Genomic DNA, 18,646 nt, shown 5'->3' with positions numbered 1-18,646 from the left:
GTCAACGTTTTTTATTTATTTTTGGGACAGAGAGAGACAGAGCATGAACGGGGGAGGGGCAGAGAGAGAGGGAGACACAGAATCGGAAACAGGCTCCAGGCTCCGAGCCATCAGCCCAGAGCCCGACGCGGGGCTCGAACTCACGGACCGGACCGCGAGATCGTGACCTGGCTGAAGTCGGACGCTTAACCGACTGCGCCACCCAGGCGCCCCAAGTCTGACTTTTTAAGAGTCCCCTTATCTGCGTTAAAGGAGCAGCAATCGAGAGGGACAGGCTGGAATGAGCTCCTGCATCAGTCGCTTGGGGCCTTCCACTCAGGCCTGGCAGGGCTGCCCTCAGGCTTTCCTCCGTGTGGAACCCAGGGTTTGGATTCTGGAACCCTGGGTATAAAGTGCAGGCTCTGTTGTGCCCTGCCTGGGTGTGTTCTTGGGCTTAAATGTCCTGAGCTTTGGTTTTCTCATCTTTAACGCAGGAGAACCCACACCTGCCTCATAAAAGGATGCCATGAAGTCTAACTCTAAATAAGATAACATATAGGAAAGATCAATATCAGGGTAGGAGATAACATATAGCAAAGTACAAAGTGGAAAGTGTAAGGTAGAAAGTACAAGGTGGGAGGTGACGCGTGTATGCTGCTTATTCTGTAAAATCACGGGCTATCAGAACCAGAGGAGCCTCTGAGAGGCTAACCCAGCCCGCTGCCTTACACGTGAGGAAACCGTGGCCCAGGGAAGGCTGCAGAGCCAGAACCAAGCCAAGGGGGACATCAGCCCTGCAGCTTCCCAGTGGAGGGGGTGTCCACCATCCTCTGGTCCAGGAGGGGGTGGGAAACAGGCAGGTGGGGCAGAGGAGATGCTGTCCCAGTCCAAGCTACAGCACTTTTTCTATCCTAACTTTGCTCCCAAACCCGGACCTCTGTCCATTCCCACAGAGCTCACTGCCTCCCCCTAAGAAGCACCCCTGCTCTCTGTCCCTTCCTGCAGGTGACAGCCTGGAGGCGAGTAGTCTCTTAGACTTCTTGTAGTTTGGTGTTTGGATCTCCTGAGCCTTCACCCTCCCAGCTTTTATAAATGGATAGAGAGGGCTCCCCCAGGCCTGTGAGCCGATGGCCCAGTCTGAGGTCAGGAATCTGGAAACAAAACCCTGACCAGTATGGGCTGGGGCCTGTGCCTCATTCACCCTGCTCCTCCCATGGAAGAATTGGCATGATAAGATTTGTACCGGCCCAGGTGGGCCCCACTCTCCCCCGTATTTGGCCACCACACTCGGTACCAGGCACACAGAGGCGGAAGTGGCTCCTCGTGCTCTATCTCCCGCCTCTTTTGGAGCCACAGCTCATTATGAAAGCACCCATGGCAGTGATATCAGGTTGCTGGGCAGGGCCACTGGGAGTGCCCTGTTGGTCCAGGGTGGGGTGTGAGCCCTTGTATCCACTTTCAGGGCGAGGTTGCAGAGGGACACATGTTCAAATGGCAGTGAATGGTGATATCACAGACGTCCTGCACAGAGAATAGGAGGCACCGCCACCATGTGCCAGAGCTCTTGCCTTGCATGTCACCGTTCTGGGCCCTCTGCCTTCAGCATCTTGGGTGGGCCTCATCTGACCCTGTGAGGTGAGGGGAGGTGTCCTCCTTTTATAAATGAGGACCCTGAGGTCTGGAGAGTTAACTAACTCACCCAGGGTCACATGCACAAGAAAGTGGTGGAACCGAGCAACCTTGAATCCTAGGAAACCAGGGTGAGAGAGTCATTTGAGGTTACCTGGCCCTCCCTCCTCATGGTTGAGCAAACCCAAGGCCCAGAGTTAGGGCACATGGGGACTGGCACTCAGGGCTAGTATTCTTTCCATTCCATTGATAACAACCACAGTTAGTACCGTAGTAAGGCCCCCAGGCTGCTCCTTTGAACGTTCTGAGACAGTCCAGTTAGGCCCATCCTTTGGAGAGTCGAGAAGATGATTATCCACCTTATTTTTCCTGTGGCTCAGGTGAGGAACCTGGTTGAGAAATGCCCTGGAGAACAAGTACCTGTCAGCTCTGGAGTCAGCTTCCTGGACTTGACTCCTGCTCGGCCTTGCCACTTACCAGCTTGGCAGCCTTGGCCAAGTAGCCCGGCCTCTCTGAGCCTCAGGTTCCTCATCTATGATGTGAGTGTGATAGTGCCTCCCTCACTGGATGGTTTGAGGATTAAGGAGCCCTCAGTGAGTGCTATGATCATCAATGTGCCCATCGCATGAAGCAGCCGGCGACTGAGCTGATCAGAACCAGGGCTCCAGCCTGAGTTCTGGGCCTTTCTTGTTCTGCCCTGCAGTGCTGCTTCCTGGTTCCTGCTGCCACAGGAATCCCCACCTCTGTGCCATGTGCAGAGTCATATGATGGGCCCAGCTTAGGTGGAAGCAGGTGCTGTTGGAAGCCTTTTTTGCTTCTTCCTGGGCACGGGACCGTGACTTATTTGGAGCACACCGATGGCAGGCAAGTAGGCGGCCGACAGCCTCTCAGCCTGCCTGTATCTTGCCTCTCTGTGCTCGGCTCGTCACGGATGGGCACCTGCCGTCATCCAGGCCCTCACCGCATAGCCACGTGGGGGCTGGACTCCGGAACCTGTGCCTGCGGATGAGAGTGGCAGCAGGAAGCAGTTATGGGCCATTTCCTATCCAGCAGCCTGGTGTGAGGGCAGAGCTCAGCCTCTGGGATGAAGCAGTCCTGGGATCAAGTACCAGTCTTGTTGCTTACTGGCTGTGTGCTGCTTGGGCAAGTTCTTTAAACTCCGAGCCTTGGGGCGCCTGGGTGGCGCAGTCGGTTAAGCGTCCGACTTCAGCCAGGTCACGATCTTGCGGTCCGTGAGTTCGAGCCCCGCGTCAGGCTCTGGGCTGATGGCTCAGAGCCTGGAGCCTGTTTCTGATTCTGTGTCTCCCTCTCTCTCTGCCCTTCCCCCGTTCATGCTCTGTCTCTCTCTGTCCCAAAAAATAAATAAACGTTGAAAAAAAAAAAATTTAAACTCCGAGCCTCAGTTTCTCCTCTGGAAAATAGAAACAGTGCGGGCCTGATGACAATTCTCCCTTCCCATGCTGGCATGTGACTAGTGGGCTGCACTGTGTCCCCCAAGGCAGTGCGCACAGGTGTTAAGCAGGGGCCTCGTAGGCCTCACCCCAGGCCTGAGGGGTGCCTCTGGAAATTTCTGTTCCTCTTCCCCAGGGTAACAGACAGGTCCTGGTCCTCCCTCTGGCAGAGCACACACAGAACCAGAGCATATTGGTACTGCTGGGGGTGGGTCTTAGAGGGAACCAGGAGTTTAGGGTGGGTGAGTGTCTCACTCCCAAGGTCACATAGCAAGCAAGTGACAGCCGAAGCGACCCGTGCCTCCTGTTCCGAGCACGGCAGGACAGAAAGCCAGGGCTCAGAGCTGGAGGAAGCAGGCCGGGCCGTGGCTCTGGAGTCAGAAAGACCCCACGGTAGGGCCTTGGTTAAGTCTCTTCACCTCTCCCTGCCTCGGTTTCCTCAGCTTCAGAATAAGGATGTGATACCAGAGATTTTCGGGGACTCATGTAGTTTAAGGTGTGCAGACACATCACACTGAAGTGCCCGGTAAAAGGTAGTTGTAAAGAAAAGGTGGGAGTGATGAGGGGCGGCACTGTGTTCTAAGTGAGGACTGGCTTTGGAGTATGAGTCCTCGGTGTGAATAAATCCCGACCCTGCCAACACCTTGCTATGTGACCTTGCCGAGTTCCTGCCCTCTCTGGGTATTATTCTTTGCATCTAGGAAATGAAGGGGTTGGATTGGAATGGTCTCAGAAGGCCCTGTCTCCTCTAACCTCCTGTGGCTTCATACTGAGGTTCTTCTTGAGCCCCGGGAGAGGCCTGACCTCCCTTTGCTGTTCCTGGAGCCCTGGGCCTTCCTGGCACCAGGACCAAGGCCTGCAGCCAGCCATGTCCTCATCTTTTCTCTGCAGTGTCCTCTAAAGGGCAGCCTCCTCTGAGCATGCTCAGCTCTCCCATCCACTCAGTATATCTCCTGGCTCTTAGAGGCCCGAGGTGACAAACTGTCCCAGTGGGCAGGGAGAGGCCCTCCAAGTGTGCCCTCTGTGTCTCCCTCCTCATGATGCTCTCAGCCAGCTGGGCTGTTTTCAGAAGTGTGTGGGAGCCTTTTAGGGCATCCCCTGGGCACCTGCTCAGGGGAAGCTCTGACCTCCCACCCTGCCAGCCTGCCTCTGGGACCTGCTGCTGCCTGGCTCAGCCACATCCACAGCTCCTGTGACCTGTACCCAGGTACCCTAGAAGGCAGTTTTATAGATTTTATAGGGGAAAAGAAACAGGTTCAGTGGGGATCCAGAGGGCTTCTGCCTCCTCTCAGCCTCCCTCTGCCTCCCCCCCCTCCTCCCGCCCCGCCTCTTCTCCACTTCCCCTCAGCACCTCTGCAGGCTTCTGCCAGCTTGGCTCAGCCTGGAACCAATGATGACAGGGACAGGGTACGAAGCCCTGTTTCAGAGGGGCTCTCTCAGAGTGTGGCCCCGTCTCCTGAGTCCAGCTCCCTCCCTGGTAAGTGTGCTCTGGTGCCAGAAGGCCCTCTCTGGGCCTGGGGACTAGGGGCTCGGAGATTGGAGCCGTGCCTTCCACTGAGCGCTTTCTTTGGCAGTTGTTTGCTCCAGACACATAATCTCATCGGATCCTCAGAACAGCCCCGTGAGACATAACCCCGTGGGTTATGAGCCCGCTTTTCAGATGAAGAAACTGAGTTTCACCTAAGACTCAGAGGTTGAGTGCCTGCCAGGGAGACCTGGCTAGGAGATGGCAGAGCCAGGAAACCAGGCTGCCGGTTCTCAAGACCATGCTCCCTCTTTTTCTTGTTTATTTTTTTTAATGTTTATTTATTTTTGAGAGAAATAGAGCATGAGTGAGGAAGGGGCAGAGAGAGAGAGGGAGACACAGAATCTGAAGCAGGCTCTAGGCTCTGCGCTGACACGGTGCTTGAACTTGGGACCGGCGAGATCGTGACCTGAGCTGAAGTCGGACGCTCAACCGACTGAGCCACCCCGGTGCCCCTTGACCATGTTCGCTCTTAACCACAGGCTCACTGCTGGCTGAGTTTGGGTTGAAACCTTGGACAGATCCCTGAGGCGACTGTACCCCTGCTTGTTTTTCCAGATGTCACCCTTCCCAGCCATCTCACTGAGGATCTTCCGGCCTACGTGTGGGACAGCTTCCCCTGGCCCGGGCCCAGTTGCTCGGCCTCAGTCCTCCAGAGCTATGGCTGTCACTTGACTGTTGGGTCCTCTTCTTACTAAGGCCTGGCTCCAGTGTGAGCCAGTGAGTGACTTCTGTTCCAGCGGAGGGCCCCCAGCCCCTCTGGTGTCTTGATATTTCTACTGTGCTCTCCCGTGGAACCCACGTCTAGGCGGCAACCATGCTGGGCCGTAGAGCGGGCTGAGCCCTGGAGGGTAGACACACTCTGCTCCCCGGGAACAGGGAGGCCCCTTGCCATCCGGCCCCTCCGTCCAAGACCAGTCTTTCTCTTTCTCACAGCCACCCAGTGCCATGAGCATTGCTTATCCTCATGCCGGAGAGGAAGGAAGTGAGGCTCAGGGCAATACTGTGATTTGCCAGACATCACAGAGAAGTTCGAGTTTAGAACTGGGACAGAAGCCAGCTCCTGTGTTGGCAGACCAGGGCCCTTTACACCAGCCTGTGCTTCGTGCTGTCTTACTCCGCATGAAGACTGTCCTGGACCCAGACACCTGGGCTTGTTGGCATGGACAGAGATGGTGAGTGTGAAGTGCTTTGTCCAGTAGCAGAGCTCATCGGTCAGATGTCAGAGCTGGAAAGGCTCTCAACATGCCTCTGAGAATGGGGAAACTAAGGCCAGAGTAAGGCACGGGCTTGTTCAAAGCACTTAGTGGGTTGGTGACAGGGTCTGGGCCGGAACCCAGGTCTCCTGCGGCTTGGGCTCTTCAAATGACCAAATGTAGCTTTCTGGTCTCTTGAGGCACCTGGGGGTGAGCTCACCCATCCTGCTGGTGTCTGCAGGAGACAGTGGAAGCCGCTCCTGGAACCTAGACTTAACAACCCTGCAGTTGGACAGCTCTCCCCACCCCGGGGTGCTAAGCCTAGACTGCCAGCCCCGTCTCCCATTCCTTCTTCCCTGAGGTGCTTGCAGGCGGGACTTTCACACCGTCCCAGACCAGAGCCTTTCAGTGACCCTGGCTGAACACCGGATTAGGAGGCAGCAGTCCCACATTTGTGACCTGGCTCTGCTGCTACCCATGTGATCTTGAGAGTGTCTGGATCTCACTGACCTTCTGTTTCCTCACCTGTTGTCTACTGCCCAGACAAATGGCTGCTTTGTGCCTACCTAAGTCATCACTTCCTTTCCAGTCTTCACTGTCCCGTGTGCCCGATAGAAACCCACTACTTACACCATGTTTGTTCCCCACACCTTCTGTCTTTCCATATGCTGCTGCTTTGCCCAGAAGGCTCTCCCAGTGCCTTCCCAACCCCAGCCCTGCCTTCAGGCTCAGGCCAGTTCAGCCAGTGTTTGGTGCACTGGAGCTTAGTGCCACACCCTGGAGGTGAGGTTCAATCAGACCTGAATTCTGCCCTAGGACAGTCACACAGGCTCAACAAACAAGTTTTGGTCTTTGCCATGAGCCGGGCTCTGTGCTAAGTGCTGGTGGGTCAAAGATGACTAGGACAGGGTCCTGTCCTTGAGAGCAGTCTGGAGGGGTAGACGCCCCGCCAACCACACAATGTGGAGGGCTACAAGATTCCAGACTCTAAAGTGACAAGTTTCCTCCCTGGGGGGGTATTTAGGGAAAGCTGCTGGAGGAGCTGGAGTATTTCTCCGGTAATCCACCTGACAAAGCCTATGGTTTGCTCAGTGCTCTCATATCTGTGGTCTCACGTGGTCCCCACAACACCCTGTTAGGTCATTGAGTCAGGAGATGATCTCAATGAATGAATACTGATTGTGAACCTAGTGTGTGACGGGCACAACTCCAGGTGCTAGAGATTCAACAGCGGACCTTGTGTTCTGGGTGGGGGACCCATCAGTGAGCACATGCAGACGTTGGGAAGTGACGGGTGCTGTAGAGAAAGATAAAGCAGGGTGAGTGGATAGAGAGGCCTGGGGAAGACCTCCCTGAGGAGGTGGCAATTGAGCAAGGACCTGAAAGAGGGAAGGAAGCTGCTGTTCAACTATGTGGCACAGAGTGGTTCAGGAGGAAGGAAGAGCAAATGCAAAGGCCCTGGGGTGGAATTGTTCTCATGCTCAAGGAAAAGCAAGGAGGCCACAGAGCCAGACAAGAGTTTGGGTTGGATGTGGGGTGTGAGATGTGTCAGGATGATTCTAGGGTTTGGGGCCCAAGCAACTGAATGATACTGGAGCGGTGGGGAACAGTGTAGGAGCGTGTTTGGAGGTGGAGGAATGAGAGAGTTCAGCTCCTGTGCCCCTGCCACTCAGAGTCCACCCCACGTGCACATGGACACACTGGCCTAAGGGTCACCCATGCCCACCCCTTTGGGAAACCTCCTCATCCTCTCAGGCCTATTCCAAGCTCAGTCTTCTGAGGGTCATGTTCTTTCATCAGTGTCTTTCTGGTCTTTCTGAAAGGTCCCCAAAAAGCCCAAGTTGAGGGGTGCCCAACACCCCTTCTTCATCACCACCCCCAGAGGCTGTGAAGCACTGATTGAGCTGGGAGGGGTAGAGGGGCCCCAGATGCCTCCCTGGGTGCTGTTCTCTCCCACGGCTCCTCTGAAGTCTTGTCTTGTTCTCCCTTCACAGCTGCCCCCCCTCCCCTGGAGCAGCTGAAAATGGGACGCTGGGCCTCGCTTTCCGCAGGGCTGTCGTCCTGGAAATGGCAGAATTTCTCTTTATGTTGCTTTGATGATCTTGTGAGCAAGTTCAAGTTCTATATAACGGATCTAATTGCTAAGCTTCTAAGCTAAGTGACTTTCAACTGGAAGGGACACTAAGAACAACAGGTATTTGCCATACTCGATTTCAGTTTTTCTCCTAAATTTGCATTTTGCAAACCCTACCCTACCCTCACTAAAGGAAAAGAAAAGAGAAATCCAGTTTTCCCAAGGTCTAAAGTTTCTGGAAATGGAACCTCTCTTATCGAGCTTCTTGTTTCTTCGCCTGCCTCTGGTGTGGGCAGACCGGTGCTAGGAGCTTCTGCGAGTAGGGCCTGCAGGTCCTGAGAGCAGTCCAGCAGGAGGAGGGATGCGGATGGGTGGGGGAGTGGAAGACGCACACCTGGGCACCCGGAAAGGAATGGGAGGGTGGCTTGAATCCAGACTAAGCCCAGATTCTTCTCCAGCTCAAGCATTCTGTGCTTTTGCTTCCTCCACCCCGCATGATTGAAATTTCAGGGAGCCCAGAGGGCCCCCTCTTCAAGGGACACGATTTAGATTTTTCTGGTGCCAGTGATACTATGGGATCAGGGGAAGGTACAGAGAAAATGGAAGCAGAGGCCCTCTGGTTTCACTGCCGGCCGCAGGGGCAAGGCCTGCCTGGGGCTCTTAGGGAGGATCTCAGTATGGAAGCCAGCCTCCACCCCAATGCCATCAGGGAGGGACTGTTCAATATACTGTGGCACAGGCAAGGCCATGTATATGATGAGACTGCTCCATGGGAAGGCTGGGGAGGAGGTAAGGTAATCTTGGGTCTGAAACACTGCTCCATGGCCCTGGCTCTGTGACCTTGGGGCCTGTAAGCAGTCATCCTTCTGATGTTCTCTTTCTTTATCTTAAAATGGGGATAATAGTAGTGCCTACTGCATTAGGGGGAGATGATGCTTCAGTAAAGTGCTTGGTGCGGTCCCTGCCCCATAAAAGCAGTTCTAGCACAGTATACAGAATACCATTTATACTAAATTCTAAAACTATAGGTACCGAAAAGTTTGGAATTTTGCACACTGAACTGTTAACAGTGTGGGTTTGAGGGGGAGGGGTCTTGTTATAGCAGGGAAAGGGAAAGGGGGAGAATCACTGGGAGATCATCCTCTTCCTGTTTAATGCACTTATATCCTGTTGGGGAAAAGTTTTCATTGACCAAGCGTTCTGTTTAAAATCACCAAAGCAATAGATTTCCATTTTGGAAAAAATCAAAAGAAACAGTATGTGTAACACATACCTGCCAAGGACCCAAACCAGCCACAGGTCTTTGTGGAGCCTGAGGTCTTACCCCACCCCCCTGAGCTGCTATCCTTACTGGCTGCCTGGGAACCTCCGGCTTGCCAGGTCCTATTGCTGCCTGCTGGAGCTCTATATCTTGTCAACACACACGACTGTTTATTGCCAGTCCCTGGTCCCTGTCCCTATTCCCTTGCCCCCCCCCCCCCCCCCACCTCCGGCGCGGCGCCGTGTGACTCATCCTCTACCTCACTGCACAGGGACTCTCAATCCCGAGCTTTCCTGTGGGGGATGGGGAGAAGCTGCTGGAGTGAAATGCATCCAACAAATGTTTATGGGGCGCTTAGGTGATTGGGGAGGCTGGGCTGGGTACCAAGAAGTACTGCCCTAGTGGGGTAAGGTGGGGTAGGGGCTGCTGATGTGCGTCCCTGAGACCAGGGAAAAGGCTAGTGGGAATGAAAAGCAGGGTAGAAGTATAACCTGGCTCAAGGCTGGGTCATGGTCATTGGGGGCCAGACCTAAAGGGTCAGGGGACCCTCTGAGGCCTGCGGCATCCGCTGGGGCCCCTTGACTCTATTCCCTTGTGACCTGCCCACTCCAGCTGTGAGCCAGTGTTGTCTCCTTCCCTGCACAGTCTCATCTCCAGGCCGGCTGGAAGTTTCAGGGCCCTTGGAAAGACTTTTGAGATCCCCTCTCTCCTCTGTTCACACTCTTCTCCCTCCAGTCTCCTGCCCATGAGGCCCAGGTTCAGTCCCACATCCTTTAGGAAACTTCCATCATTCCCTGAACCCCCTTTTCCTGAGTATCACCCTTGGAACAGACTGACTTACAGCTCTGTCCGCAGTGGAGGCATATGGCAAACTTGAATCTTCTTCCCATTGGTCCTGACAAGCTTTGTTTTCACTGATGCAGCACGACACAAAAAAAACTGGCAATTAGGAGAGCTGGGTTCTAATTTTCACTCTGTCACTTGCCAGCTCTAGGTGGCCTTGGACAAGTCAGTTCACCTCTCCTTGCCTCAGTTTGTTCATCTATCAAATGAGGGTCAGGATACAAGAGAGGGTAATGAGAGGTGCCTGGGTGGCTCAGTCGGTTAAGTGTCCGACTTCAGCTCAGGTTATGATCTCACAGCTCATGGGTTCGGGCCCTGCGTCAGGCTGTGTGCTGACAGCTCAGAGCCTGAAGCCTGTTTGGGATTCTATTCTCCCTCTCTCTCTGCGCCTCTCCTGCTCACGCTCTGTGTGTGTGTGTGTGTCTCTCTCTCTTAAGAATAAATAAACATTTAAAAAAAATTTTTTTAAAGAGGGGAAATGAGAGGAGATACGTAAAGGCTCCAGCCCCACACCTTGCATCAGACCCTCTAAGTGCGTCTATCTAGTGAGTGTTTTTTTCTTCTCTGTGTAGAGATTGTATCTTAAAGTGAATCATGATCAAATACAGTATTATTGAGTGGGCACTATTGATTGACATGTTTATAAGTTGTCATTCATTGGGTGACTCCTATAGGCCAGGAGCTATAAATAAATGATCTCAGTGACCCTTACAGCTACCCTGAGGGTGGCATCATCACCCCGGTTACAGAGGAAGGACCAAGATTCAGAGACACATGTAACGTGTACCGTCTAACATTTAACCTTCACAATGACACTCATACTTGGATACTGGCAGAGGCTCGTTGAAGTCAGCCCGCCTTCCCCTTTGTCTTTCTCTTTGCTCATGTTTCATTTATTCATTACCTGTATATTTATTTGCTATGTGCAGGATACTTGTCTTGGGCTCTTTAGAGGATACAGATCCTAGAATGGCATTCCTTCTGCTTCTCTCTCATTCTCTGGCAGACTTGTGTTGATCCTTCAAAGCCCAATCCAAATGGTCCCTGCCCTGGGAGCAACACCTACCCTAAATCAAATGTAGCCATCCCCACCTTCTTCCTCTTTCCTCTTTCCTTTTTCCTGACATCTAAAAGTCAGTTTTATCTCAGTTCACAAGTAGTTAATGCCTACTATATGCTGGGAGCTGGAGTCCCAGATGACTCTAGAGAATTTCCGCCCTCGGGGAGCTTAAGGCCCAGTGATGGACAAGTTTACACTGACACGTCATGATAATGTAGAGCGATTCACATTATACTTGGGTTTTGAAGAAAATTATAATAGTAAAAGCAGTCACCACTTTTTGCTAACGGTGAGTGCCAAGCACTGTTTGGCATTCTCTGCCTGGATTATTTCCTCTTGTACTCCATAAACCCTCTGAAATAGGCTTTTACACAGATGGGGAAACTGAGAATAGGAGATAAAACATAAATGCCCAAGGCTGCCCAGCTGGGAGCCCTGATTGGAACCCAGGGAGGAGAGACTAGTGCCACGTATCTTTGTCTCTGCTGGTCTGCCTGTGAAGCGGCTGGGGCAGTGGGGAGTGTGTTCTGGTCTGTTTACCTTTTTCCTTGGTCCTCATAGCTGACATTGTAGGTGGAAAGAATCAGATTAAAGAAGAATCAGAGCCCCTCCTACCCCAAAGGAGCCTCCAGCCCCAGCGGAGACCGGAGCTGAATACAGATCAGGCAGGCAGGGGCTGAGCAGTCTGAAAATTCCACCTCCTACCGTAGGAGTTTAGTGGGTAAGACTGAGCCCTTCTGGCTGAGTTAACACGGGGAGGGCTTCCTGAAGGCAACAGACCTAAACGATAGGAAGGATTTCCCAAGGTCTTTACGAGGCCACTGGAGTGGAAGGGGAGCAGTGGTAAGACTTCCCTGGAGGAGAGCTCGTGGAGAGAATACCGTCTCTGGCCTTCTCAGGGCCACTTCGGGCCTCTTTGGGCCTGGGTGCTGATGCTCCCCTTGGAAACAAAATAAGAACACAACCAGAGATAATGTGTTGAGTGGCTAAGAACACAAACCCTGGAGCCACGCTGCCTGGGTTTGAGTCAGTTATCAGCTACTTGACTTTGAGCAAGCTGCTTAACCTTTCTGTGCCTCGGTCTCCTCATCTGTAAAATGAGGGGATGGCCATTGTGACCTCCCGGAGCTGTGGTGAAGTGCAAACGAGATGGAAAGTATGAGACCACACCGCTGTAAACTGTAGAGTGCCAGGCTTTCGTTGGGAGGTATTACCTTTCAGGACGGGAGTTGAGACTGGTTGCTGGGGCAGTTGAAGAGGGAGTTAGAGAAACGGAGTCGTGTGCAACCAGGAATCCCTCGGGAGCTGGCCGAGTTGCAGCCCCAGAGCAGGCCTCGGGCCCGGAACTAGGGCGGCAGAGCCCCTTGCACACCCCTGGGTCCCTGGTGACCAGCACTGGTGGCCCAATGAGGCCCCTCTTCCCGGCACTCCCCTCTGACTGGCCAGGCCAGGGGCGAGATGCGGGAAGTGGGATCAGGGGTGTCCGGTCACCCTGGCAACCGAGGGTGACGTACAACAGCGTTGCCTGCTGCTCCACTGCACCGGTCTCAGCAGATGGGGACCGTCCCAGGAGATGTAAATCAAATGTTCTCGTGGTGGAGAGCGGGGAGGTTGCAGAGGCACCGGGAGCCCCTCACCACTTTGGAGTTCGGTCAGTGTCTGCTCAGTGTGCGTGTGTGTGTGTGTATGAGAGAGAACTAGAGCGTGTGAATGTGTGTAAGAGTGTGTTATGAGAGAGAGTTAGAGTGTGGGTGAGTGTGTAAGAGGGAGTAAATGTGTGTGAGAGCTGTAAGGGAGTGTGGATATGTGTGTAAGAGAGCGTGGGTGAGAGTAAGGGGGTATGTGTAAGAAGGAGTGAGTGTGAGGAGTGTGTATAAGAGCTCGAGTGAGGATGAGTATGTGTAAAAGGGAGTGTGTAAGAGTGCAAGAGCTTGTGGGTGAGTGTGAGAGACTGCAGGTGAGTGTGTAAGAGGGAGTTTGTAAGAGTGTAGGAGAGCAAGAGTGTGGGTGAGTGTGTGTGTCCCCCAGTCCCCGCAGTTGCCCATCTGCCATCTACACCGGGCAGAGTGGGAAACATCTCTCCCCTCCCGTGGTCAGAACTATGTCCGTGGGTTTGCCCTGTGGCCCAGGGATGTGGAATTTCCACACCCTCATGGGAGGCCACGTGGTTTGAGAGATCACTGGGCCTGGAGCTTCCTGGCTTCTCACCGTGGAATGGTCACGTGACACTGACAGGTCACTGGCTGTCTTTGAGTCTCAGTTTCCCTGACCATGTGGCAGAGGGTTTGGATGGTCTCCAGGGTCTGTTCCACTCTCCTGGCTCTGGATCTGATTCCAGCCGCCTCTGCCCCACCCCAGATTCCATCCTGGTGATATCACTGCTGCCACAAAGTTTGGGTCCTGGAAGTCCAGCCTCATTTCCTGGCATCTTGGGATCTCCCCTCAGTGCTGGGCCTTTGTCAGGGGATTGGGGCCTGACTATTCCCCTTTTACCACACGTGGTGTCAGCAAACTTCCCGCACCTTGAGGAGATCTCTAGGGCTACAGGGTGGGGACAGCTGGTAGAGTCAGGGCCTTGGGAGAGGGACAAGCCAGAACAGGCCTTCATGCCCCTCCCCACACCGTACCACTGCGCCCTCCCCACTGGAAACTGCTTTCCAGTAATGTACCGCCTACCAGGGGTAAGGAGCCAAGTGTGGATCCCAGACCTTCCTCTTCAATCTGGGCTTGGCCCTTCCCTGTCCTTGCCCATCAGGGTCTGCTCACCAAGAGGCAAGGCCAGCACAGGAAGACCCGGGGAGACTCACTCTGGGAACATGGCTCCAGTCCCAGGTACTCTGGGAGCAAGCTTATGTGGAAGAAAGTGCATTGCACCCAAGACAGGAGGCCTGAGACCTAGTGATCCTGGGTAGCTGGGACCTGTCCTGCCTCCTCTGAGCTCTAGCTTTTCTTCCATCAAATAGGAGTGCCAGTTGTCTCCTAGCCTAGCAAGGGAGGCCTGATGGCCTAGAAGTCCCAAGAGTGAGTAAAGCATGGCCATTCCCACAAGCTCTTCATGAAGGTTCTGACTTTGAGTAACCTCAGTGTCCCCAGTGCACAGCACCAGCCTGGGCTCAGAGAAAATACCCATGTTTCAGTACAAGATTAATTAGCTCTCTCTGCTACAGATATTCTAAGCTAGAGTAGAATTCTTCCCTTAGACTCTGGGGAAGCTACCGAATCTTGCTTGCCAGGCCCCACCTTTCTCTTCTGCAAAATGGGGACAATACTTATCCCACGGGGCTGTTGTGAGGACTAAAGAGATGCTATATGCCAGGCTCCCAGCACAGTGCCTGGCTCACAAGTGCATCTTTAGGAACAATGAACATTCTTCACGTTACTGCTCTTGGCTTGTTTTGCATGTCCCCCTACCCCGTCCTCCCATGTGGTACTCCTCTCTGGGTTTCCAATGCATGGTGTGGCACTTCCCGGTCCCAGGAAAGCTTTGTGGATCGGACTGATAGCATTGGGGGGTGGGGGGGCAGGGAGGAATTTTCAAAGCCTAATGTGCTAGATGGAGGTGGAGGCTGTCTCCTGCTTGCCTGGGCTGTCTCTTTAGACTATGCCTTCTCCTAAGGCAGCTAGCTGTTGATGCTCAGTTCCAGGGCAGGATGTCAAGGTCAGCTGGCTAGACTTGGAGCTGGACTCCTGGCCTTGAGGAGCAGCTTCCTGGTGGCCGGCAGGAGCTCTGCTCCCCCAAAGTCCCATGCCATCCTATCTCCCCTCCGGGGCAGTGCAGGTCTCTGGGTGTGGTGCCATTGTCCCGTCTCCACTGCTCCGGCCTAGGTTGTCTGACCTTGCTGGGTGCCGGGGAAGAGAGAGAAATCTGGGCAGGGTCTGTGGATTGAAGGTTCGAGAAGGGGAGGCACCGGAGAGGGACTCCTGCCCTAATGTGAACAGACAGGGATGGTCAGGGAATGCTTCCTGGAGCAGCAGGAGGATAGAAGCATGTGGCATCAGCCACACACATGGGGATAGAGGTACAGGAATGGTGTTCTGGAGAGACAGACTAGACCAGGCAAAGATCTATAGACAAGAGAGGATGTGGTTCATTTGGGCGAAATGCCCCTTCCATTGCACCAGCCAACTGAACACCGGGGGTTACTCCTAGACACTACAAAGACTGGGGAATTTTTCAACAAGAGGGGAGTTTGGTCACGTCTGTTTTGAAGTCAAGAGAATTGTACTGGTGGCTTTGGGGTGCTCTCCTCGCCTACAATGGAGACGTGTTTTTTTCTAACATGTTTTGAGTGTCTCCTGGGTGCTTGGCACTGTACCAACGTTCTGGGCCTAGCTAGTGTTTTGAGGGTGAGTTTTGACTTGTAGCTGTACTGGCACTACCCAGATCGGTATTGGAGAGTAGAAGGGGCTTTGGGCATGAGGAGGGATGTTTCTTCTCCTTCCCACAGATCTCAGGGGTAATGAGAGCCAAAGCTTGGCCAGATGGGTTGTCAGGAATTATGTCAGTAATGGCCTAGCCCTGTGCATTTTCAAATCAGTAGATACTTGTTGAGTTCCTACTATGTCCCTAGCCCTGGGGATCTCATTATAAATGGATAGGGAATCTGCCTGCACAGATTACAGGCTAGGGAGGGGACGGGAGCAAGAACTTTCACCTTAAACAAACCGTCATACTCTCTTAACCAAGCTTACCGTGGGTTTTATGGCACTCAACATGGGGTTAAATGCCTGGGTCTTCTCCACCCACCTCCCCACCCAAAAATAAACCCAAAACCCTTAGGGAGCTTGGGACCAAACCTGGCATTGAAGGAGCACCTCTCAGAAGGGCATTTTTGCTACTTCCTAGCTCTGGGTTTGGAGCCTCAGTGTGGACCACTGCTGCTAGCTTGGGGAGAGGGTATCAGGCGGAGGGGCATGTTCATGCCTTGATGAGGAGGAGGGAGAGTGAGGGTTGACTTCTAGAACTTAGGAGTTTGATGGGAGCTACGGGGGTCAGACCTGGGTTCTGTCCTGGTTCTGCTACTGATTTGCCGTGTGCCCTCATGCAAGTGTGCCCTCATGCCCTTCCCCTTTCTGGGCCTCGGTTGCTCTATCTTTAAAGTGGATGGGATTAGGCTAGAAAACAGGATGGCATATAGGTTTTGTCTCACATGCAAAATGGACTGATCGCCATTGGCTTCTTGAGCAGCTCTCTGGGCTTAGCAGGAAAGCACACGAATCTGGAGTTAGGGGTCACTGTGTACATTCTGTGGGTTTGCAGACGGCAGGTGGTTTGATCCCCAAGTTCCTTTCTGTGCTTCCTTCTATCTCCTGTGTTATTTCTTGACCAACCGGTTGTCTGCTTTCTGCTTAAACACCTTCGTGATGGGGAACTCACTTCCTTCCCTCAGACAGAATCATTAGATTATTGTGCCTGGTCTCGAGCTCACATCTGCCACCCTGAACTTGTACCTAGAAAGCTGACTTGGGTTCAGGTGTAGCTAATGCCCTTAGATACTTGGAGCCTCGGTAATCAATGTATGATTTCTGTCTTCCGGAGGCATACAGAGCTGCTTCTTTCCACTATTTTATGACAGAGGCAGAGATAGCATCTGTATATCCGTTGGAAAAAACACTTTAAAAATATTGTCAATTAGTTTATACGGCAAACCTGGTGAAGCTGGTATTACTGCTTCCATTTTATGGATGGTGAAGCCAAGGCTCAGAGAGTTAACAGAGCGGCCCTCCGAGACCAAGCCTGTGCCCCTCTCACCAGCTGCTCCTCTGTCCCCAGCCCTGTCCCCAACCTTCCGTCCTGGCTCGCCGCAAGACCATGGCCTCCTGTTCTCTCACCCTCCGCAGGTTTCCATGTGATCCCCACTATCTCGAGCATCGTCCCGGAGAGCTGCCTGCTGATCGTGGTGGGGCTGCTGGTGGGGGGCCTGATCAAGGGCGTGGGCGAGACGCCCCCCTTCCTGCAATCCGACGTCTTCTTCCTCTTCCTGCTGCCGCCCATCATCCTGGACGCGGGCTACTTCCTGCCGCTGCGGCAGTTCACAGAGAACCTGGGCACCATCCTGATCTTCGCCGTGGTGGGCACACTGTGGAATGCCTTCTTCCTGGGCGGCCTCATGTACGCCGTGTGCCTGGTGGGCGGCGAGCAGATCAACAACATTGGCCTTCTGGACAACCTGCTCTTTGGCAGCATCATCTCAGCCGTGGACCCCGTGGCCGTGCTGGCTGTCTTTGAGGAAATTCACATCAATGAGCTGCTGCATATCCTTGTCTTTGGGGAGTCCCTGCTCAATGACGCCGTCACTGTGGTGAGGGGCAGTGGCCACACACACGTGCGCATTGGGCACAGACCTGAATCCAGGTCCAGAGTGAATCCCACATCCACCCGCTAATCACAGTAGCCAAACAGCTAATGTCCATTCCTGCTTACTCTGTGCCAGGCATCACTCTGAGCACTCAGTGTGGATTATCTCATTTAATCCTGATGATGATCTTCGGAGGTGCTTCTTACTTTACAAACGAAGAAGCATCAGGCTCGCTGAAGTTAAACAACTGGCTAACATATGATAGAACCAAGGTTAGAAGTCAGGTCTGTCAGACGTCCGGACCTGAGCTCTTGGCCTTCCCGGGGCATATTCTCTGTCCCTGACTCAGATCGTGATGTGATCTTGGTTAAATTACATATCCTCTTTAGACTTCAGTTTGTCCTTTATAGGCCCTTTAGTCTATCAGGGCCATTTCAGCTTTATGTTGGCTGGGTCTTAAGTTATAGTTAGGTGTGTGCAGTTTGGGGGCAGCAGTGGTGGAAAGGGACCCTGCCCTCAAAACCTCCAGAAAGGGCACCTGGCTGGCTCAGTTAGTGGAGCATGCAACTCTTCATTTCAGGGTCACGAGTTCAAGTCCCACATTGGGCATGGAGCCTACTTTAAAAACGTAAAAAATAAAATTTATCAAAAAAAAAAAAAAAAACCCTCCAGAAGGTGATAAGTAAAATAGATTGTCTGGGGTTGGCCACTTGCTTATTACCTGACCTTAGGCAAATCACCATACCTCTCTGGGCCTCACCTTTGATAGCTGCAAAGTGGCAGAGCAGATACTGCTTTCCTCCCAGGATCCAGTAAGAACAGCCCCAACACAGAGTCTGGCACATGGCTGTGCTGTATGTGCTCACACATGCCCTTCCTCCCAGCTGGTTTCCTCAGGAAACAGGTATGTGTATGTGCACACTCACACATTGTGAAAACACTCTCATTCTCCTAGCTGGCCCCCTCAGAGAGCACTGCACACACGGGAAAACACAAGGACACCTGCACGCCAGTGCATGCTCACACGCTCCCTCTTCACCCACCCCAGCCCCTCAGGAAGCCGCACTTCAAAGAAGAGACAGACAGCAGTGGGGGGGGGGGGGGGGGGGGGGGGCCGGCAGCCTCAGCTTCCTCTTCCTCCCCTGCTGCCTTCATCGGGTCCTTGTGGGGCTGGGGGAGCAGCAGTCTGGTCTAAGCAGGCAGGCCTCAGTGCTGGGTCTTCTGGCACCAGCTCTTGCCTCAGTTTCTCCATCTGTAACAAGGATTGCAGTACCCAGCCTGTCATCCTCCCAGGGTTCTTACAGGAGGCACACTTACCAGCAAGTACCA

General features: G+C 53.4%; 1 protein-coding gene across 2 annotated transcripts in view; it reads left to right on the top strand.

Annotated features, from left to right (window-relative positions):
• Positions 1–18,646, top strand: part of SLC9A1 (solute carrier family 9 member A1) — a 48,386-nt gene that overhangs the window by 18,177 nt on the left and 11,563 nt on the right. For both annotated transcript variants that reach the window (XM_040466271.1, XM_040466263.1), the window contains exon 2: positions 16,860–17,320. In XM_040466271.1, coding sequence (XP_040322205.1) covers positions 16,860–17,320 — 461 coding nt within the window. The remainder of the gene's footprint in view (positions 1–16,859; positions 17,321–18,646) is intronic.

The sequence above is a fragment of the Herpailurus yagouaroundi genome, unplaced genomic scaffold (genome assembly GCF_014898765.1).
Source record: "Herpailurus yagouaroundi ecotype Mexico unplaced genomic scaffold, PumYag 77, whole genome shotgun sequence".
NCBI lineage: Eukaryota > Metazoa > Chordata > Mammalia > Carnivora > Felidae > Herpailurus > Herpailurus yagouaroundi.
This window is presented reverse-complemented; position numbering and strand designations above follow the sequence as displayed.